This window comes from Scylla paramamosain, chromosome 29 (genome assembly GCF_035594125.1).
Source record: "Scylla paramamosain isolate STU-SP2022 chromosome 29, ASM3559412v1, whole genome shotgun sequence".
NCBI classification, from domain to species: Eukaryota; Metazoa; Arthropoda; class Malacostraca; order Decapoda; family Portunidae; genus Scylla; species Scylla paramamosain.
In genome coordinates this window covers 1,677,654-1,701,621 of record NC_087179.1, presented here as the reverse complement: position 1 = coordinate 1,701,621, position 23,968 = coordinate 1,677,654, and the positions used below count along the sequence as shown (strand labels likewise).

The 23,968-nt window shown below is 44.1% G+C and overlaps 1 protein-coding gene across 1 annotated transcript; it reads left to right on the top strand.

Annotated features, from left to right (window-relative positions):
- The first annotated feature begins 22,990 nt into the window (after positions 1-22,990).
- Positions 22,991-23,750, top strand: LOC135115799 (uncharacterized). The gene is made up of 2 exons (XM_064032814.1): positions 22,991-23,024; positions 23,302-23,750. Exons 1-2 carry the CDS (start codon positions 22,991-22,993, stop codon positions 23,748-23,750), a joined length of 483 nt encoding a protein of 160 aa, XP_063888884.1.
- Positions 23,751-23,968: the final 218 nt, after the last annotated feature.

Below are 23,968 nucleotides of genomic sequence, written 5' to 3'. Positions count from 1 at the left end.
TCTCTTGAAATTATCAAGGCAAAATAAAGAAAAAAAATAGGTAGAAATTCGTATAAAAAGATTATACTGGTAAATGCTGAATGCATTTGTATGCACATAAAAATTACAATGATATGATTTTAGATTAAGCGACTGCACTGCGTGGCTTAGCTTTCCAAATTCCCCATTGAAGTCTTCACACGTAGCTCTAGCTGGACTACTTTTAATAACACGTAAGTGGCACGACTGTAGCTGTGCCAACACCAGCCTCAGTTCATCTTTCCCTTAAGTAGAGCTTAAAGTTTGCGTTAGCACGTCTACCAACGCTCCTGAGTGGTGCTGCAAAATCGTCATTCACTAGCCTCAGGGGTGCGAAATGACCCATGTGAAAGGCGCGTAGGGCTTTGTGGTGCAGGACGAGGGTCAGCGGGATTGTGTAGCTTGAATCTAAGTTTATTTTCGATTGCCCTTTCTTGGACTGTTTTGATTAAAGGAATACCTTTTTGTGTTGGTTAATGTGGAGACCTGGCAGAAGAAGCATCGGTATTACTATTCAATACGTGGAACGCCTAAGAATTTGAGGCGTAACAGCAGAAACAGGCGGTATGTAGCAGGGATGATGACCTCATTGACATAGGGTTTCCATGAGAGTTGATCATCCAGAGTGACTCTCAGGAATGATTGAGCGCGCGCGTGCGCGTGTGTGTGTGTGTGTGTGTGTGTGTGTGTGTGTGTGTGTGTGTGTGTGCGTGTGTGTGTGTGTGTGTGTGTGTAAAAAGTGTATAAAAAAAATCTACATAAAGTAGGAAATGTCACTAACCTTACATGGGTACATAAACAACCTGAGGAGACCTTGACTGTCAACGCCAGAGGCAACAAGAGGGAGGTGATAGGCTGTGGCTACAGCATTGATGTCAATCAAATCCATTTCAGGAGCCCAAATGCCTTCCAGGGTTGCATCAAGTGGACAGGAGAGGGGAGAAGTCCAAGCAAGTTCACCTGTCGCAGCGTCAGGAATAAACTGGCGAGTGCCGTGTGGAGCCTCGTAGAAAAGCTGTTCTCCTGCCCCTGTTCCAATGGATTACAATTGTAAAAATAGCAATATATATATATATATATATATATATATATATATATATATATATATATATATATATATATATATATATATATATATATATATATATATATATATATATATATATATATATATATATATATATATATATATATATATATATATATATATACACATTGAGAGGTCTATATTTACCGGCGACCTTCCTAAGTATGGTTCACACCTGTTGCGCAGTTGGATGCAGCAACAAACAAGAGGAGAGTGGTGTGTCGTTTTATCGGTTTCCAGTCAACCTCGTTAAGTCAGTACGGATAGACCCATAACTATAGTTGAAGAATGTACCAGTAACGCAAATAATATCAGTATCTTACATGAAGTTAATGTTACACTACAGTATGAGCTAGATGTATTGGATCGTGAATTAAGCATATCATTAGTCATCACGTGCTCTTGCAATGGCCCCCTAAGTCTCCAGACCTCACATCATTTGACTTCCTCCTCTTGGGGTATTATGTCCCTGCCTGCCTGATTTGAATCCTTCAAGAGGGAGGTTTCAAGACACTTATCCTTTAGTTTTTGACTACCGCTTCGGACCCTATTCGGGGACCGGCATCTCGGTGGGCTTTTTTTAATTGGATTTTTGTTGCCCTTGGCCGGTGTCCCTTCTACATAAAAAGAAAAACAAAAATGTAAAAGGCCTTGTGTACACTCGTTCAGGAAGGATTGGTATTTGTGTGTGGATATGTATCTGTTAATAAAGAAGGTAGCTTTCCTTTAGTTGCCTTTTGGTGGCTAGTAACAGCTGTGACTTAAATGCTACGCATGTATGAAAAAATGCGATCATTTTATAAACTGTTTGACGGACCATGTGGTACTGTATTAGCAGTCCTACCAACATTTCCGAAGGGCTGCACTATTTCTTCGAATATTATCGTCAGTTGCGTCCAACTGGCCGAACGAAAATACTAAAGATAGTTTTCTATACGAGTACACGCACCTCCCCTTCCAAGAGAGGTGGATCATCTGAAGGCTCAAATAATTTAAGCCTTGGCAACCATCGACAAAGCTGTGCTGGGTCGCGTTTTTTAAAATATGGACAATCATTTGGATGTGTGCCGTGTAACACGTGGTGCGCACATTGAACGTCTGTAAAAAGTTTAATAAAAAAAAATAATAATTTCTTGGAGTTTTAAGTTATTTATTTATTTATTTATTTATTTATTTTATTTATTTATTTTATGCAGAAACATGAAAGTATTAGCTTTCAGAAAATATAGATTGTGTTTTGATATTCTCTATAGTTATTATTAGGACTTTTGGAACATCCGGTATTACACTGGGTTGCCAACATTTCATGTTTTAATGCATATTTTCAATTTCATTAGTGAGTATTTGAAGGAGACATCTTGCCTGCCTAGAATTCAGAACTTTACTATAACCCTCATGAAAATTAGAGTTAACAGAAATGCCCAGGGCCCTATTCTACAAACCATCATAGTTAAGTCCATCGGTCATAGCGAAACAAAACGGCGCATTTCAAACATAACTCTGTCATAAACTTTTATGGTCGTCCATAAACTCCTATCATCGGTCATCAAAAGCTGTGGCAGGTTTCACCCTGTCTTAGCGCCGCTTATGACAGTCAGAACATCATGATCAGTCAACATCATGACAAAAATGACGTGCGTACCATAACACTATCCCCAGCTGTTTTTTGTTTTTTTTATCATAAATATGGCAATAAATCTTAGTAACTATGAATTTGAGGAAATACAATATTATTATAAATAATTATAAATAATTGCCGGGAATGGTATAATCAGTTTTCCTAAACATAAACAAACCTAGCCTTGCGCTGGCTGATTGAGTCGGGCTCTTGGACATAATCTCTATATAACCATATTTCTTTTGATTAGATGCATTGTCTAACTTCCCCAAAAGTCGTAATATGAAATAAAAACAATTTAAATCTAAGAAAATAATGTCAAGAACCTATTTCATTCCATAAATTTAAATTGTGAGCGGCTGACGGTGACTAAGATATGACCGACGACTCCTGACGCTCATAAGACTGACGGACATAAATTTTGTTAGCTATGACGGTTACCTATGGTCGACATAAGCACTATGTAGAATATGTGCCCATGACTTGGGCTACAAATTTAATATTAGTAGTTGCCCAGTCTCTCGCACTTTTAATCATGTTATTCATGTATCCTCCTCTCATTTGATACCACCATTAGTTTATTGACATGAAAGAGAACTTGCTAGAAATAACCTTCCCATGGTCATTAAAAATGAATTTCCAAGGTGTACTGCAATAACTGATTGCTCTGAGATCAATAATGAGAAGCCAAGTTAGGTTTTATCAAGGAACTACACTCTTCTATCAAGGAACGGTCACAACCATCAAAAGTACTAATTTTAGCAATATATCTTTTCTTAGCCTCACCATCTACAGTTTTAGCACAGTCACTTAGATCATATCATGCCATTTCAACGTTTTGTTAAATAAACAAATAAAAAAAAAGTTAAAAAATCAAGAGTGAGGGAGAGTGTGAGGCGTGGAGAAGGATGCTGATTTGAGGGGGAATGCAAGGTCTGAGATGTAATATGGAGATGTGAGTGTGGTTGTAGGGTTCTGCAATAATTAACACAATATCTAACAAATATATATGAATTCTGAACGATACTGACCTAACAAGGCATATGGGTCATATTTATCAGCGAATGCACATTTTGTTGAGTTGTGCTATAAATTTTTATTCAGTTCTTCCATTTTAACCATTTAGCGCCACAGTTAATAACATCGCGTGTCATTAAACTGCATTATTTCGTTGTGCTACGTGCATTTTTCATGCGTCATTTGTCCTAAAATTTGAAAGGTATTTTTCTAAAGTGCCTCATTTTTCTTCAATCTTACCGGTGTTGACTTGGATAAGACGAGAACCCTTATGCCAAGTCAGGTGGGTGACACAAGAGGAAGGTCCTCGACACAAGCCCACGCGACGCAGCCCAGATCCATCTTGGCTGACAGCATCCCCATCAGTGTCTACCACGTACAAGTCCACGACACACTCATGGGATCCCACAGCAAGGAAGTGTCCATCCGGGGAAAACTTCACGTCTGAGATACTTTCTACCCTATGATGAACTCCACCGACTTTGTCCAAGCGTGGGTACGTATACAGGGAGACGCTGCCTGCGGATGTATAATGTTGCTTGGATGTACTAAAATATGAAGCATAATCAGTAATTGTAAGGATGATTAATGATAGTTAATGTTATTTTGCCGTCGAAAAGTTTTTTCTTTAGGTGATAGCGTAATGCGATCTATGTTCTTGAAATTAAATAAAATATCAAGGCACTCACTAAAGTCAGATGATACAGGAATAAAGGAACATATTCAATAGAAGGCTCCATATGGCATATGGCCTTATGACATAAGAATAAAGCAAGTAAATTATACTGAGCTTCCTTCACATCTACTCTCAATGTACAGCAAACTCTAGCAGAGTTGATGTCTGGAATAGACTTGGCTTACCTAAATCCTGTAGTCACGGATAACCACTTATTTCTTAACTGTTTCAGCTATTTTCAGGCTATTCAAGTATCAATGCAAAGTAGGTAATGCTATTTAGATGGAGTTGGCATGATAAAAAAACGAAAAAAAAAAAACGTGAACGATATTTTTAAACGCACTGATAAATACTTATGGAATAGATTGGATTTACTTATGGAATACTTATGGAATACATTGGAACTTATCATTAACCAAGCTGTGATCTCACTGAACGTTTCCCTTTGTGTCTCAAAACAGAAGGGGACAATTACAACCTACCCTCTAAAGACAGCTCTCTTCTTTCACTACATGCACCTAATTACACACACACCCTTCATTCAAAATTTTAAAGTAATATGGTGACTTCTACACCAGCCTCGGAGTTTGGTGTAGGAGAAGGGGACCACAGATGTCCTCAGGTCGGACTGCTTTTCTGGTATCTTGACAACCTACCAACTTTTTCTTCATTAACTTCAGCGACATTTGCGGCCCTATATATAATTTTCAGTCTGTAGAATACCACCTCTCCTCTACTACTTCTACTACTCCTCTACTCTTTCGAACCTTCATTTAACACAACCTGTTCTCATGATATACACGATAGAGAGGTGGACCACAAAAGGTACTTGAACCTTCCATCACCTAAATCTCATGCGCCTTATATTTCTGCCTGGAATCATACCAAGTCTGTTCTTCAACTAGCCAAAAACTTTTTCATTAATAGCAAGTGTCAAAATCTTTCAAGATCTAACTCCACTCGTGACTTCTGGCACCTAGCCAAAACATCTCCAATAAGCTTCTTCATCTTTCCCTCCTTTATTTCAATCTGATGGCACCACTGCCATATCATCTATTTGTAGAAAAGAATTTTTCGCTTAATCCTTTTAAAAACTCTACTTTGGATGATTCAGGGTTTGTTGTTCCCTCTCTCCCTCCCTCTAACTACTTCATGCTAATAATTAAAATCCTTAGCAGTAACGTAACTAACTACTTCATGCTAATAATTAAAATCCTTCGCAGTAACGTTTTCCATGCCCTCGCTGGCCTAAACTCTCCGAAGGTTTATAGACCTCATGGGATCCCTCCTATTTTTCTCTGAAACTGTGCCTCCGTGCTTGTACCTTGCCTAGTCAACCTCTTTCAACTCTGTCTATCAACATCTGCCTTTCCTTTTTTTGCTGGAAGTTTGCCTACATTCAGTCTGTTCCTAAAAAAAAAGGTGACCGTTGTAATCTTTCAAACTACCGTCCTGTTGTTTTAGTTTCCTGCCTATCTAAAGTTTTTTAACCTAACCTCAACAAGAAAATTCTTAAACATATATCACTTCACAACCTTCTATCTGATCGCAAGTATAAGGTTCTCTCAAGGCCGTGCTCTACTGGTGATCTGGCTTTCCTTACTGAGTCTTAGTTCATCCTCTTTTAGAGACTTTAGTGAAACTTTTGCTGTTGCTGTAGACATACTGCTATGTGGTGGCGTAAGTAGAAAGAAGTAAATAGCAAAGAAGAGGAAATGAGAAGAAAGATGAGACGAAGGATGAAAGAGGAGAGAGATGAGACAAGTGATGAAGACACCAGGCGTAGCCTAGCTGCCTGCCGCTTGCTTGAGCTTATTGTAAGATTCCCCGCGCACAGCCTTTCTTCTTCCCTAATAAATTTTCCTTATTTCCCATTGTCCTTTCGTATTGAGTCCCACTCAATATTTACTTGAATAGTTCCCCTTGGTTATAAAATAATCAGAATGCATACTGCATACTTATAACACGCTCACAATATTTTTTTTGAAAATAACAGCCTCTTTAGGTGTCATCTCAGGGTGGTTGTGTGCCGGGCCGCGCGACACAGCACTCCTCAGTTTGTCTCCCCCCCCTCCCCCCCTACACACACACACACACACACACACACACACACACACACACACACACACACACACACTCTGCCATGTGATTTTCTTTTCCACGAGCCGTGTCGTTCCTGTGTGGGGAAAGAGCCTCTCCAGTGAAGTTGAATATGAAAGTGCACAGCAGAGGGAGATAGTTTTCTACGGAAGTGGGTGGATTTTTTTTTTTTTCTTTTTTTGTGAGGGTGGTATTCCGTAGAACATTATAATCCTTTTATATGTTTGTCGCTTGTTGTAGCTGTACCTCCTAGAATGTGGCTGACAATTCTTTCTCAGCAAATGGAGAGTTGCTTGGCAGTAGCAACATTTCCTTCCCTATTGGTGGGTGAAACAGTGTGACGATCTTAGTTGTGTAATTCACCACAGGAGGCCAGAAAGGCCCTGTAGAGGTGAATGTTAGCTCCGCAATACACGGTGTAGTGGCAATACACCAGGTAGTGGCAGCCGTAAAGGGGAGGAGAACCTGGTGTTATGACCGTCTGTTAACAGGTGCAAAAGACCAGAAGAATCTTTTAACCAGCAGTTGAATCCTGCACCAAGTTACGTAGGTGGTGACTTGGAAAGGCGAGCCGATATAATGGCCGCTGTGAGAGGGACAGAAACTGTGGTCATAACAGAAATTGGCAATCTCGCCAGGATCGCTGGAAGCCTCGCAGCAACGTGGGTGGAGACAGTTGTTTATTGTTCTTTTCGTTGTCCTTTTGTGTGCCCGCACTCAGCTTACAACATGGAGAGAAAGGTTGGTAGCAGGAGTGGCTCACGACCTGAGTCTCCTGCCTTTGCCAGAAATGGCGGCGTAGATCTAACACAGTTTAGTGTGAGGAAACATTGACCCAGAAATAGCGTCCAAGGACGTCTAAGTCCTGTACACATTCTTGGTGAATTTTCCAGAGAGAAGGCATGTCAGAGGAGATGAAATTTAAGTTGCAGAATAGGAAAATGGAGCCGGAGGAGATTAGAGAAGCTAAGACATTGGAAGCAGAGACGCTTGACCTGGAGGTTGAGAAGAAGAGAGAGAGGCTTAAATTAGAGGCAGAGAAAAGGAGACTGAAGATTGAAGATGCAAGGGAAGCCAGGAAGCTTGAGGCCGAGAGGGCGGAAAAGCGGCATGAAGCCGAGAATATGGGAAGGTTACTTGAGGCAGAGAAGGAGGCGAAGATATATGAGAGGACTGAGAACAGATTATTTGAGATGGAGAAGACCCGGATCGAGATTAATAATATTATTCACCTCATGGTTTGAGAAGAAAAGGAATGAAGGTAAATACAGTGGAAATCCAGATGGTGCAAAGTTTGAAGTTGATACCAGAGTTTATTAAAAAAAAAAAAAAAGTGACAGAATGGTTCAGAAGATTTGAGAAGGCCTCAGGAGAAATGGATTGGCTTGGTGGGTAATATGTTGAAGGGCAAGGCAATGGAAGTTTATGATAGGATGTGAGTTGAAGACCTGAATAATTATGAGGAGTTTAAGACTGACATCCTGAGAGCCTACGAGCTGTGGAGGCGTATAGGCTGCAGTTCCGTGAAGGGAAGAAAAGGCTTGGGGACTTGCTATAGCAGTGGCTTCATCAATAAGTCGGGGTGAGTCTGCCCTGTAACAATTCTCCACCCAGCCCTCGACGGAGACAGACTGGGAGCATGCAACACAACACTCCTAGGTACAGCACCTAGTCACTATTGTATAGATACTTGACACTTTAAATCTAACTGCCCAAAATTAGTAACAGCCATAGCTTCCAAGACCGCCCAGGAAGCTGGCGGCTCTGATTGTGACCAGAAGTGTGATGGGGTCCGGCCGATATTTGGTTGTGAGGGTATAAAGGTAGGAAGTGCCGTTCTCTTATCTGTTGATGCCTCACCGTCCCCCGTGAGGTCTGGTTTGGATTGGTTTCTTCCACTCTAATGTCGGGACACTCTAGATTGCAGGGGTTTAAGTACCCTGTTACTGTTTTGAGAGACGCAACAGCACAGCAATTACTCTGAAGTAATGTAACAGGGAGACGAGTTGTGTGGTGCCGGGGAATTGGTGCCATAGAAAGCTTCGCCACGACGGAGGTGAAGCTTTCGTGCCCACTAGTGACCGCGGAGGCGCGGATGGCACTGGGCGAGCCAGAGTCGGACTTGTCTTTGAGTCAGTGTACTGGGGCTGACTGCAACAGCGCAGAGCCACCAAAGAAGGCACCTGACTTTGATGGGAATGTTGTTGAGGATGAAGCTGGAGTGTTGGGCGCAGATTGCTTGATGGTCTGCGGAGCCTCTCGGAGGAGATACTCAGGCGGAATCGTCACCTGGAGTTGAAGCTGTGAGCACCGGTACTCACTCCGTAATTCGCCAGTATTTCTCAATCCCCCCTTCCCCCTCCCCAGCTGCTAACTCTGTACAGGGGCCTTATCCCTTATCAAAAGTTATTCATCTTATCAACTCTTCTCCTTTAACTGACTGTCTTCAGCCTTTTTCTCATCCAAACAATGTTGCATCTCTTGCTATCTTCTACCGGTATTTTTATGCCAACTGCTCTTCTGATCTTGCTAACTGCATGCCTCCCTTCCTCTAGTGCCAGAATTAACCAGTGTTCTCAGTCATTCATCGCTTTCTGTGGTAAACTCTGGAAGTCCCTGCCTGCTCCTGTATTTCCATCTTCCTATTACTTGAAATCTTTTAAGAGGGAGATTACAAGAGATCTCCTGTAATTTTTAAGGGAAAGTCACATGACAAAGAAAAAGGGGGAGAGGGGGACTGGGACGGGACAGGGGAGTGATGTGTCGTGCGGCCAGCCATGCAGCAAGCCTGCGCAGTCAACTAGAGGATATTATCTTTCTAAAAAAAATAAAATATTGTAAGCGTATTACAGGAGCTGTATGCATTCCGATTACTTTATAACCTAGGGGGACTATTCAGGTAAATATTGAATGGGACTTAATATGAAAGGACAATGGGAAATAAGTAAAGTTTATTGGGGAAGAAGAAAGACTGTGCTCGGGGAATCTTAAGTAAACTCAAGCAGGCAGCTATCATACTAGTACATCTGGCGTCTCCATCATTCCCCCTCGTTAAACTTCCTATACTCCCTCTCATCTCTCTTCTGTCCAGTCCTTCGTCTCATCTTTCTTCTCACTTCCTCTTCTTCGCTATTTACTTCTTTCTGCTTACGCCCCCTCCCAAACTGAAAATTTCGGAAAATACACTAAAACTTATGAAATCTTCAGGACAACAAATTCAAACTCAGTACACTCAGTAAGACTAATCGGGGCAAATTACATAGAGCGCTCACTAATCATAAACAGGGGTTACTACAACAGTAGTACCCATCTTTAAGAAAGGAGATAAAACTTTAGCGTCTAACTATGGACCTGTCAGCTTAACTTCAGTTGTAGGTAAAATATTACAGTCCGTAATAGCGAGGAACATTAGGGAACATTTAGACAAACATAACTTGATAAATCAGTCACAGCAAGGCTTCACGAAGGGGAAGTCTTGCCTGACAAACTTGTTAAGTTTTTACAGTAAAGTGTACGAGGCAGTAGATAATGGTGATAGTTATGATATCTTATATCTGGACTTTAGTAAAGCATTTGACAAGGTACCCCATCAAAGGCTCCTGAGAAAGGTTGGGGCACACGGGATAGATGGGAAGGTGTTAGGCTGGATAGGGTCATGGCTTAGTGACAGGCGACAAAGAGTTGTAATAAACGGCTCGAAATCTGAGTGGGGTCATGTAATTAGTGGGGTGCCACAGGGATCAGTATTAGGGCCATTGTTATTTCTAATATATATATCAGTGACTTGGATAGTGGAATTAGTAGTGATGTTAGTAAATTTGCGGATGACACAAAGATAGGTAGATTAATTAGGTCAGAATCGGATGCCATCGCCTTGCAGGCAGATTTAGGTAGAATGAATGAATGGACGGGTAGATGGCAAATGCAATTTAATATCAATAAATGCAAAGTACTTAGCGTAGGTAGAGGAAACCCACACAGTAGGTACACATTAAACAACCAAACTCTGGTAGGTACAGGGTACGAAAAAGATTTAGGAGTTATAGTTAGCTCTGAACTCCGTCAAGGGAAATAATGCATAGAAGCCAGAAACAGGGCAAATAGGGTACTAGGATTCATTTTTAGGAGTGTTATAAATAGAAGGCCGGAAGTAATATTAAAGTTATACTTGGCGCTGGTCAGACCTCATCTAGACTACGCTGTGCAGTTCTGGTCCCCACATTACAGGAAAGATATAGGTCTATTAGAATCAGTACAGAGGAGAATGACTAAAAGGATACAGGGGATGAGGAGTATACCTTACGAGGCGAGAATGATGTTGTTAAATTTACATTCTTTAGAAAGACGTAGGTCAAGAGGGGATCTAATAGAAGTCTTTAAGTGGTATAAGGGTTATAACAAGGGGGCTGTAGGCAAAATTCTTAGGATCAGCAACCAAGGTAGAACAAGAAGTAACGGGTTCAAGCTTGAAAAAATTTAGGTTTTAGGAAGGAGATAGGAAAACACTAGAGAGCTTTAAGAGAAGATTAGACAGGTTTATGGATGGAGATAATAGATGGAAATAGGTAGGTATATTTCATACAGGGACTGCCACGTGTAAGCCTGGTCGCTTCTTGCAGCTTCCCTTATTTTTTATGTTCTTATGTTCTTATGTAATATGAATAATACTATAACAATAGGAAACAACAGGGCTTCCACTTTGGTTCTTCATACTCAAATTGCTGTTTCTTTCTCCTCCTCCTCCGAGACCTCTTTTGCTAGCCAGGACCTGTGATCTTCTCGGCCACACTGGTGTAAAGGTTTTCTCCTGCAGGGTATCATATTTGTATCTCTTCCCCAGCAACTACAGCTGCTCCAAGTCATCTCGTGACTCATATTTTCTCCTCCGTCTTCATTGTTTTCTCTTTCCTCCGCTTTCACTGTTTCTCCACTTCTCTCTCTTCTACGCATCCTACTCCGTCTTCTGTACACTCTTCTTTTCGCTGCCCAAATGCAAGAGTCATCAAGCAGTGACAATCCTGCGCATTTGCAACACTCAAGGCATCCACCAGGGACCGTAGCCTCTTGGTGCATCATCACGGCACCACCAGGCAATACACTTCCTGACCTAACAAAGTCCTCTTTTGGGCTGGCAAACATGTCTAACTCGCTGGCCCCTTCAACTTTCCTCTCTGGAGAGCACGCTGATGTTACCTCTAGGTCTTTATTGCCCACAAGGTTACTCTAGCTTACCCGCTCCTGGCTCTGTGGAGCCTCCATGCCACACCCACAAAACTGAAAAAATAAACATGCCACTTCCTCGGCAAAAATAAGATGCGCCTCCTGGCCGTTCTTAATCAAACAAACTTCTGGGGTGCAATGCGACCAAACTTGCCTCTCAATGTCAGGCACAACAATCCCCTCACTCTTGACCTCCCTTGTCGACCTCTCTGTGAGAGCACAGGAACACTAGATTTTGAGAGGGCAATAAATTACCGCCCTATCATAGGAGAGAACCATTTGCCATGCGGGCACGTGGGCGGAGCCTGTATCAATGTGCGCGGGCCCAGGTGAGCGGGTGACGACCTTGCCAGGTCTCACTCCCGGCCGGATCACCCAGCGCCCAAGACGTGCCCTCCTCGACTCCTCCCGAACCAGCCTGCAGAAAGGACAGCGTGGTGCAGCGGTAAGCCAAAGCCCTGACCGACGAAGCTGGCTTTCATCGAAGCAGACTGGAGGAGTGAGTACACCAGTGGAACGCCTTGGGTGAGTTATTTGTAGTAAGGCCTGTTCTTGAGCGCATATCCAGTCACCCAGCGACCACGTGGTCGTCGCTCCTTGTGCGGCAGAATGATACAGTGCATTGTGCCGGCTAATTACCTCCGTGATCCAGTAACTTAACGTAAAGCTGTGCTCTCACAACGTAAAAGGACCGGGCATTGGCCTCACTTCCGGAGGAATAGGTATTACTTTGTGTGCCGCCCACGCGCCACTGAGTGTAGCCATAGCTAGCCAGGCCTTTGTTGTAGTTACTGTATTTTTTTCTGTGTGCCGCCCACGCGCCACTGAGTGTAGCCATAGCTAACCAGGCCTTTGTTGTAGTTACTGTATTTCTTTCTGTGTGTCGCCCACGCGCCACTGAGTGTAGCCATAGCCAGCCAGGCCTTTGTTGTAGTTACTGTGTAAATATAAGTCAAAGATTTATGACTGTGCTTTCTTTTGAGTGTCCTACTCTAGTCTACCAGAAGACTCAACCAGGAGCCGCATGTGATCGGCAGGTGTTAAAGTGTAAAGGGACCCCGATCCATGACACACTCGGTGACAGGTATCGCCGCAATGAGCTGAAGGCTGCTCCTCTCCAGGATGCAGCACACCCATTCTCGCATACGGAGCAAAAATAACACACGTGGCCATCACAACACAACCAATCCCGGCTCCAACATGAGCCCGGCCAACGTGCCTCTGGGCCAGGCCCACTGGTCCCAGCAACGGTTTATGTGTGCGATCCTCTCTCATCAAACCCGATACCTTGTCGCTTCGAGAAGGACGGCAGTCATCATCACATACTAATATTCTCGAGCCTAGCACCTAATAATCAATAGCAACTCGGCCAAACGAAGCCAAACGAAGTGTGTTTCCCGAGCGGCAAGCAACATGTCACCGGCAGCCTTACTCAGCTCTGCCTCCCATGCTGCTCCATAACGCTCGAGGTAACTGCATCATTATAACTCTCCCAGGAAGGATGAATCGGGCTAGCAACATAATGCACAACCCTCACACCAGGGGAAATAAATCTCGACATAACACGGGGGAGAGGGGCCCCAGACAAGAGGTCATCAGGCCTGCCAACCTAAATTACGCGGTTACACCCAACAAATGGGACCATACCTGGCCCCAGGAACTGAACCAGACGCTTCCGTATCACCCTGACTCCAAAACGGCCAAATAACAGGCCGCTACGTGCTGCTAACACCCGTGCCTCCTTAACTGCGGATGTCACAATCACCGTCCTCCTCTCCCGTTGTTCACAATACTGTTACTCTCAGCAAACGCTGCACGACCTCCTACTTCCTTGCCATCCACTCCTGCCTTGGCAACTAGTGGGGCAGCACATACACAAGAGGCAGAACACTCCTTAGATACACTGACAACTGTAGCAGCAGCTGTCAGCACGGGTGGCTCACTACGTGAGCAAACACCCACCCTGTTTGGCCCCGGTAGTGAAGCAGCCTGCTACCCGCCTCCGGTACACTCCGCAGGGGAGGGAACTCCCGCTTACCCAACAGATTTATTAATCTCCCCACCCTCGGCAGCGACTCTTACCATACCAGACACACCAGGCTGGGGCTTGGACTGAATACCGGTGCCCACAGCCTCAGCTCCAGGTGACAACTCCGCCTGAGTATCACCTTCGAGAGGCTCCGCAGGGTGAGGTAAACCATCAAACAAACAATCTAAGCCCAACACTCCAGACTCACCCTCAGCAACACTCCTGTCAAAGTCAAATACCCTCTGTGGTGGCGCTGGGCTGTTGCAGTCAGCTCCAGCACACTGACGACGAATCCTACACTGACTCGCCAAGACCCTCGCCAGCAGCAGAATAGGCTTCTGGACACTTTGCCCGCACTGCAGCATCCATGCTAACACTGCACTCCTTTTGTTGACTGCCTTATTGCAGTCGACCCCAGGAGCTGCAGAGGATTTCACCCTCCTTGCTATAGAGCAGGTGAAAACATTAATTGAGTTTGGCATCTCAGCAGCCTCCACATCTGGGATGCGGTCCGCGGATCGAGGCTATATCCAAACTTTCCCACTTGCTAGGTCATTTCCCAAAAGGAAATCAACCCCGGATACTGGCATGTCGTCCATTAGCGCCACCTGCGCCTCTGCTATATCGGGGTTTCTCTATGCTTTCTATGCTCAGCTGGTAATGTTTTGGTTCTAAGGGAGGTAGGGCCGACAGCGGACCAATAGCGCGTTAGCTTCACATTCACAACATCATGCCGCGTCCTCCTATTATACCTCCAGCGTACGTATCGAAGTGGCGCCGCGCGGCATTAAAAGATAATTTTTTGTCTACAATCTACGTAGTCAAAGCCATACAGAAAACTTTTAGCAAATGACATATTAAGTGTTTTGTATGATGATGTGGCTTCGTAATGTCATCCGGACGATACCGTCTTGAGTTGCTACAGTATTTTCAGCTGCTGCAGTAGTACCGGAGGAAACAACCTCTCTCACGGGGATGCTGACACACTCTGTAAAATAATTTGCTATCTGGGTGTATTCTGTCTGGGTTCCTATGCCTGTATTCTGCTGCTGCTGCCCGGGCATTCCCAGCACAGAAAGAGTATCATGTCATGAATATAATCACATGAATATCATGTTCGGATACTCAATGTTGCTGAATGTAAAAGGCATCTTCACCGTTGTGTGTGTGTGTGTGTGTGTGTGTGTGTGTGTGTGTAAGAAAAAGTAGTATCAATCGCATTAGTTTTTTAAATTTATAATATATATATATATATATATATATATATATATATATATATATATATATATATATATATATATATATATATATATATATATATATATATACTATAAATTGTATTAACTAATGTGATTGACACTACTTTTTCTTAAACACACACACACACACACACACACACACACACACACACACACACACACACACACACACACACACACACACACACACACATACATACATACACACACACATACACACACACACACAGTTAGCAAGATCAGAGGAGCAGTTAGCATGAAAATAGCGGTAGAAAATAGCTAGAGATGCAACATTGTAGCGATGAAAAAGAAGCTGAAGACAGTCAGAGGAGAGGAGTTGATGAGACGAAAAGCTTTTGATTTCACCCTGTCTAGAAGAGCGGTATGAGTGGAACTCCCCCAGATATGTGAAACATTCTCGATACATGGACGGATAAGGCCCCTGTACAGAGTTACCAGGTGAAAAGGGTGAGAAAAACAGGCGGAGACGGCTCAGAAAGCCTTACTTCATAGAATCTATTTGAGATGTAGAGTTTAGAATATAAGTAAATAGAGTTTAGAATATAAGTAAATAACAGACCGACAATGTTCAATGTAAAAGAGGAGTACAATTCAATGTCATTGAAGAAGGGGGGATAGTTGTCTAGAAGGATGTGTTGAGTTGATAGATGGAGGAATTGAGTTTTTGATGCATTGAACAATACTAAGTTTGCTGTCCCCCAATCATAAATTTTACAGAGATTAGAGGTTAGGCGTTCTGTAGCTTCCGTACATGAATTGTTTAATTCCCGAAGGGTTAGACGTCTACGGAATGACGTGGAAAAGTGCAGGGTGGTAGCATCAGCGTAGGAGTGGATAGGACAAGAAGTCTGGTTTATAAGGTCATTGATGAATAAGAGGAAGAGAGTGAGTGACAGGACAGAACCCTGAGGAATACCACTGTTGATAGATTTAGGAGAAGAACAGTGATCGTCTAAAAGCTCAGAAAGGAAACTTGAGATGAAATTACAGAGAGAAAGATAAAAGCTGTTGGAGGGTAGTTTGGAAATCAAAGCTTTATGCCATACTCTATTAAGTTTTTCATATGTCTAAGGCAGCAGTAAAAGTTTAACTAAAATATCTAAAAGAGGATGTCCAAGACTTAGAAAGGAAATCCAGAACATCACCAGTAAAGCAGCCTCATCGTGACCCATACTGGTGATCAGATAGAAGGTTGTGAAGTGATGGATGTTTAAGAATCCTCTTGTTGAAAATAGATTAAAAAAAATTAGATAGGTGGGAAATTAAAGCAATAGGACGGTAGTCTGAGGGATTAGAACGGTCCCCCTTTTTAAGAACAACCTGAATGTAGATAAACTTCCTGCAAGAAAAAAAAGTAAATGTTGACAGACAGAGTTGAAAGAGTTCGACTAGGCAAGGTGCAAGCCCGGAGGCGCAGTTTCGGGAAACAATAGGAGGGACCCCATCAGGCCCATAAGCCCTCAGATGGTTTAGGCCAGCGAGGGCATGGAATATATCATTGTGAAGAATTTTAAAAGTTACCGTGAAGTAGTTAGAGGGTGGAGGAGAGGGAGGAATAAGCCCTGAATCATCCAAGGTACAGTTTTTAGCAAAGGGTTAACCAGAGTTGAACTTTAGAGATAGTTGTGGTAACAGTGTTGCCATCTGGTTGAAATAAAGGAGAAAAAGAAGAAGATGCAAAGTTATTGGAGATGTTTTTGGCTAAGTGCCAGATGTCACAAAGTTAGATCTTGAAAGATTTTGACACTTTCTATTAATGAAAGAGTTTCTGGCTAATTGGACAACAGACTTGGCATGAAATGTAAAACGTATGAAATTCTGGTGATGGAATGCTTAAGTACCTCTATTATGTATAGTACGAGAACAGGCTGTGTTAATCTAAGATTTGAAAGGTTTAGGTCAAGAAAAAGAGTGAGGAATATATGCCTCCATGCCAGACAATATCACCTCTGTTTTGCCTTCGGTATACAGATACGGGTCTCTGACACAGAAGCAGTAGTCATTCCAAGGAAAATCAGCAAATTACATCCATAGGTCCTGCCAACTAGCAGAGGCAAAACGCCAGAGGCAGTTCCGTTTATGGGGATCCTGAGAAGGGATTGGAGCGATAGGACAAGATACAGATATGAGGTTGTGATCGGAGAAGCTCAAAGGAGAAGATAGGGTAAGTTCATAAATATAAGGATTCATGGCTAGGAAAAGGTCAAGAATGTTGGGCGTATCTCCAAGATGGTCAGGAATACACCAATTGCTCTAGGTCGTGGGCGATAGCTAAAGGTTAGTTGACCAGGATGGTCAGTAAAGGAATAGGAAAGCCAAAGCTGGTGGTGAACACTGAAGTTTTCAAGGATGGAGATCTCCGCAAAAGGGAAGAGAGTCAGAATGTGTTCCACTTTGGAAGTTAAGTAGTCATACAATTTCTTATTTGGTTAGGAAAAGGTCAAAAATGTTGGCCGTATCTCCAAGATGGTCAGGAATACAACAATTGCTCTAGGTCGTGGGCGATAGCTAAAGGCTAGTTGACCAGGATGGTCAGTAAAGGAATAGGAAAGCCAAAGCTGGTGGTGAACATTGAAGTCTCCAATGATGGAGATCTCCGCAAAAGGGAAGAGAGTCAGAATGTGTTCCACTTTGGAAGTTAAGTAGTCATAATTTCTTATAGTCAGAGGAGTTAAGTGATTGGCATAAAACACAAGTAAAATTAGTCTGAGAATGACTCTGTAGGTGGAAAACTCGGGAGATTCAAGAGCGTGGGCACGAGAGCAGGTTAATTCGTTGGGCACATAGACGCAACATCCAATTTTGAAATGAAAATGAGGATAGAGAAAGTTAGAGGGAACAGAGAAGGGGCTACTCTCAGTAGCCTCAGACACCTGTGTTTCAGTGAGGAAAATAAGAAGAGGTTTAGTAGAGGTGAGGTGGTGATCTAGAGAATGAAAATTATATCTAAAACCGCGAATGTTACTGAAGATAATGAAGAAAAAGTCGAGGACGGGGTGTCAAGACACTTAAGGCTGATACCAGAAGAGCATTCAGACCTGACGACATTTGTGTTCCGCTCCCGAGATGAGGACTCCGAAGCTGATGATGTATGCATGTGGGTATGTAGAAGAATGTTAGTGTTGACAAAGCCCAATATGCTTGCTACTCTTTCCCAATTGTTGCCGATAGCTTCTTCAGAATTTTGATGGAGTCCTGCTATTGCAGGGCAATGGAGGATGTAGTGAGTGAAAGTCTCAATGGGGTGCACAGGCAGCGAGGGCAAGGCTCAGGCTCAGTCCCAAACACAGTTTGCTGTGTTACACCAGGAGGCAGATCTGGATCCTTCATCAACAGCGTTAATGAGCTTTTGGTGGGTTTGGGAGAAAGCTGCCCTGTCGATTGTCTTTTTAATGCAGGTGCTGTGGATTACATCAAAGGTGACAAAACGGCTCCATTCCAGCTGTCATTGCTGTCGATTCGGCCTTCTCGTTCCCTGCAACGCTTACATGGCCCGGAACCCAGTTGTCACAATTGTCCCGTCTCTGTAGAGGGCAAAGAGGACTGGTGTTGCTGGATGCTAGAGATGAGCTAGTGGTTATCGTGCGAGTATCGTTGTTTCAGTGTTCGGAGTGCTGTGAAGGAATCAGTAGAGATGTGGATTTCGCTTGTAGGGTGTTGGTGGGCGTAATGTAAAGCGAAGAGGATGGCAAATAATTCAGCCTAGAAGGCAGAGACATGGTCAGGCAGATGGTGTGCAATGGTCGCCTCCCCACAGACATATGCTGTTCCGATGGATCCGTTGGGTCCAGGTGATCCGTATGTAAAGAATAGCCAGACACATGGGTTTCCAGCAGTGGCGATTTCTTCAAGAGTTTCTTGCCAGAGAAGTGAAGGGAGCAATACTTTGGATCAAGGGAGGGTGGAATCTTTGGTGTTGATTTTTGGTGTCCAGGAAGGAGGCGGATGGAAGGCAGGGAGGGGGATGTCGGGTCCGGAGTGGACGTCATCGTCGATACCCAAGATTCGTGCTGCGTCAGCGGCAGCATGTCGCCATTAGAGTGGCAAGCTGGAGGAGACTGGAAGGCATGGATATAGTGAGTTGCGAGCTGGGAATCCGGCCACCGTCAGATATATAGCATCATGGAGATGGATGACCTGGCGTATATCTGGTGATGCAGAAACGGAAGGCCACATTCTTCTCTTGGGGTGATGGTGGATGTCCAACAAGGGGCTCCGAGTATCATCCTTAAAGCCTCGTTCTGCACTACCTTGAGGGATCGGAAGGAGGATGGTAGTCCGGGGAGACGAGGGGCGCAGTAGCCGACCAAAGAGCGAATTGCTGCACCATACAGGTTTCCCTTTACTGTAGCAGAGGCTCCCTTCTGCTGCTGTAACATGTACCGGAGCATATGGTTCGTGCATCCGAATGTTTCCTGATGTAGTGTGCCTGGGTCGTGAACGTGAGCCTGTCTAACCAGACCCCGAGGTATTAATGGCCGGAGGTGTGCAGCAGGGATCGTTTCCATGACCTAGCGGTCTGTCGAGAGGTGGAAGGCCAAAAGTCATATATCGGGTTTTGCTGGTGTTGATTTTTAAGCCAGGAGTGGCGCACCGTTGTTTAAGAACCTCTAGAGCTCGTGATGCAACAAATTGAGGAGGCAATAGACACCTGCCGAAACGATAATTACTCCCAGTGAGGTCTAACGCACTGTTCAGGGGGTGCTGTGAACAGCTGTGACCTCACTGAACGTTTCCCTTTGTGTCTCACAACACAAGGGGGCAGTCACAGCCTGCCCTCTAAAGACAACTCTCTTCCTCCACACAAAACTACAAGCACCTAATAACACACACACCCTTCACTCAAAAATTTTAAAATCATCATGGTGACTCCTACACCAGCCTCGGAGTCCCCATCTGGGAAGGGGACCATAAATGTCCCCAGGTCGGACTGCCTTTCTGTCGACGACCCTAAGTGTCTTGACACCCCCCTCAACTTTTTCTTCATTAACTTCTGCAACATTCGCGGTCTAAGATCTAATTTTCAATCTGTAAAACACCACCTCTCCTCTTCTAAACCTCATCTTCTTTTCCTCACTGAAACTCAGGTGTCTGAGGCAACTGACAGTAGCCCCTTTTCTGTTCCCTCCTACTTTCTCTATCCTCATTTTCGATCCAAAGCTGGATGCTGCGTTCATGTGCGCAATGACTTAACCTGCTCTCGTGCCCACGCTCTTGAATCTTCCGAGTTTTCCACCATCTGGCTACGACTACAGAGTCACTCTCATACTAAATTTATCTGTGCTGTAAACCTCTCACCTAACTCCTCTGACTATAAGAAATTCTTTGATTACTTAACTTCCAAAGTGGAGCACATTCTGACCCTCTTCCCTTTTGCAGAGATCTCAAATACTTGGAAACTTCAATGTTCACCACCAGCTTTGGCTTTCCTCTCCCTTAACTGACCATCCTGGTGAACTAGCCTACAACTTTGCTATCCTCCATGACCTAGAGCAATTGGTGCAACACCCTACTCGTATTCCTGACCGTCTTGGAGATACGCCCAACATTCTTGACCTTTTCCTGGCCTCTAATCCTCCCGCTTATGCTGTCACCCTTTCTTCTCCGTTGGGCTCCTCCGATCACAATCTCATATCTTTATCTTGTCCTATCACTCCAATCCCTCCTCAGGATTCCCCTAAGCGAAGGTGCCTCTGGCATTTTGCCTCTGGTAGTTGGGGGGATCTGAGGAGGTATTTTGCTGATTTTCCTTGGAATGACTACTGCTTCCGTGTCAGAGACCCGTCTTTGTGTGCAGAGCGCATAACAGAGGTGATAGTGTCTGGCATGGAGGCATACATTCTTCACTCTTTTTCTCGTCCTAAACCTTTTAAACCTTGGTTTAACACAGCTTGTTCTCGTGCTATACATGATAGAGAAGTGGCCCACAAAAGGTACTTAAGCCTTCCATCACCAGAATCTCATGCACTTTATATTTCTGCCCGGAACCATGCCAAGTCTGTTCTCCAACTAGCCAAAAACTCCTTCATTAACAGAAAATGTCAAAACCTTTCAAGATCTAACTCCCCTCGTGATTTCTGGCATCTAGCCAAAAATATCTCCAATAACTTTGCTTCTTCTTCTTTCCCTCCTCTGTTTCAACCAGATGGCACCACTGCTATCACATATATTTCTAAAGCTGAACTCTGCTCAAACCTTTGCTAAAAACTGTACCTTGGACGATTCTGGGCTTGTTCCTCCCTCTCCTCCACCCTCTGAATACCTCATGCCACCTATTAAAATTCTTCGCAATGATGTTTTCCATGCTCTCGCTGGCCTAAACCCTCGGAAGGCTTATGGACCTGATGGGGTCCCTCCTATTGTTCTCCGAAACTGTGCCTCCGTGCTTGCACCTTGCCTAGTCAAACTCTTTCAGCTCTGTCTTTCAACATCTACCTTTCCTTCTTACTGGAAGTTTGCCTACATTCAACCTGTTCCTATAAAGGGTGACCGTTCTAATCCCTCAAACTACCGTCCTATTGCTTTAATTTCCTGCCTATCTAAAGTTTTGAAACTATCCTCAACAGGAAAATTCTTAAACATCTATCACTTCACAACCTTCTATTTGATCGCCAGTATGGGTTCCGTCAAGGCCGCTCTACTGGTGATCTTCTGGCTTTCCTTACTGAGTCTTGGTCATCCTCTTTTAGAGATTTTGGTGAAACTTTTGCTGTTGCCTTGGACATATCAAAAGCTTTTCATAGAGTCTGGCACAAAGCTTTGATTTCCAAACTACCCTCCTACGGTTTCTATCCTTCTTTCTGTAACTTTATCTCAATTTTCCTTTCTGACAGTTCTATTGCTGCTGTGGTAGACGGTCACTGTTCTTCTCCTAAATCAATTAACAGTGGTGTTCCTCAGGGTTTTGTCCTGTCACCAACTCTCTTCTTATTATTCATCAATGATCTTCTAAACCAAACTTCTTGTCCTATCCACTCCTACGCTGATGATACCACCCTGCACTTTTTCACGTCTTTTCATAGACGTCCAACCCTTCAGGAGGTAAACATATCACGCAGGGAAGCCACAGAACGCCTGATTTCTGATCTTTCTAAAATTTCTGATTGGGGCAGAGCAAACTTGGTATTGTTCAATGCCTCAAAAACTCAATTCCTCCATCTATCAACTCGACACAACCTTCCAGACAACTATCCCCTCTTCTTCAATGACACTCAACTGTCCCCCTCTTCTACACTGAACATCCTCGGTCTGTCCTTTACTTATAATCTGAACTGGAAACTTCACATCTCATCTCTAGTTAAAACAGCTTCTATGAAGTTAGGTGTTCTGAGACGTCTCCGCCAGTTTTTTTCACCCCCCCAGCTGCTAACTCTGTACAAGGGCCTTATCCGTCCATGTATGGAGTATGCTTCACATGTCTGGGGGGGTTCCACTCATACTGCTCTTCTAGACAGGGTGGAATCAAAAGCTTTTCTTCTCATCAACTCCTCTCCTCTAACTGACTGTCTTCAGCCTCTCTCTCACCGCCGCAATGTTGCATATCTAGCTGTCTTCTACTGCTATTTTCATGCTAACTGCTTTTCTGATCTTGCTAACTGCATGCCTCCCCTCCTTCCGCGGCCTCGCTGCACAAGACTTTCTTCTTTCTCTCACCCCTATTCTGTCCACCTCTCTAACGCAAGAGTTAACCAGTATTCTCAATCATTCATCCCTTTCTCTGGTAAACTCTGGAACTCCCTGCCTCTTTCTGTATTTCCACCTTCCTATGACTTGAATTCCTTGAAGAGGGAGGTTTCAAGACACTTATCCATCAATTTTTGACCACTGCTTTGACCCTTTAATGGGACTGGCATTTCAGTGGGCATTTTTTTTATTAGATTTTTGTTGCCCTTGGCCAGTGTCCTTCCTACATAAAGAAAAAAAAAAATGGTGTTTACGCCGTGGCATGAAGAGAGCTCGGTCGTCGGCGTACACTAGGAGTTGGACTCCGCTACCGTAAGTTTCAGTGGTGAGCTCTTCCATCAAAATATTGAAGAGAAACGGGCTGAGGCAACTGCCTTTTTTTTGGGGGGGTGCCCAGGCTGAAATGTCAGCGAGCACTTGTATTTATACAAGAGGGGAGAGCGTGGTGCTTGGTAATTGGCTGACGGACGCTTGCTATTGGCGCAGTACCATCATGCTTGGAAACCTTCCAGTCACGCAGAAGCACCGCCACCTGCCTTCTAACACTCCTGAGAGCACTGCGCTCACGCTCAGCGATCGTGATCTTCCTATATCTGGAAAAGGCCAACGAGCTGACAAATCCTCTTGCCATTCTTGAGGCCTTGGGCAGGAAAGGGGTCCGGGCCCACCTCCTCCGCTGGCTTTCTGAATTCCTCACCAACCCCAGTGCCCAGGTCTCCTTCCAGGGACACGTGTCGACACCACATCCATACAACCTGGGCACCCCCCCCAAAAAAGGCAGTTGCCTCAGCCCGTTTCTCTTCAATATTTTGATGGAAGAGCTCACCACTGAAACTTACGGTAGCGGAGTCCAACTCCTAGTGTACGCCGACGACCGAGCTCTCTTCATACCACGGCGTAAGCACCAATTTGTTGCATCACGAGCTCTAGAGGTCCTTAAACAACGGTGCGCCACTCCTGGCTTAAAAATCAACACCAGCAAAACCCGATATATGACTTTTGACCTTCTACCCCTCTTCTAATTTCACCCATACTGTCTATCCACACTCCCTTATTTCCCTTATTTCCCAACACCACACGACTTCCTGCTGGCAGCCGAACAATAAACACTTCAGCCCTGCTCTCTACAGGCAACAGCTCGCCGGACTTGAGCTGCTCTGCCCCGCTCTCTGCTCCACCTCTGCTTCTTGGACATGTCAGGCTGCTCTTGTACCTTAGCTACTGTGCAACCTGACAAGGC

Coding starts and splice junctions, on each gene's coding strand:
- LOC135115799 (XM_064032814.1), top strand. CDS start 22,991: ATGAAGAGAGCTCGGTCGTCGGCGTACACTAGGA. Junction 23,025..23,301: donor GTCGTCGGCGTACACTAGGA/GTTGGACTCCGC, acceptor GCTCACGCTCAG/CGATCGTGATCTTCCTATAT.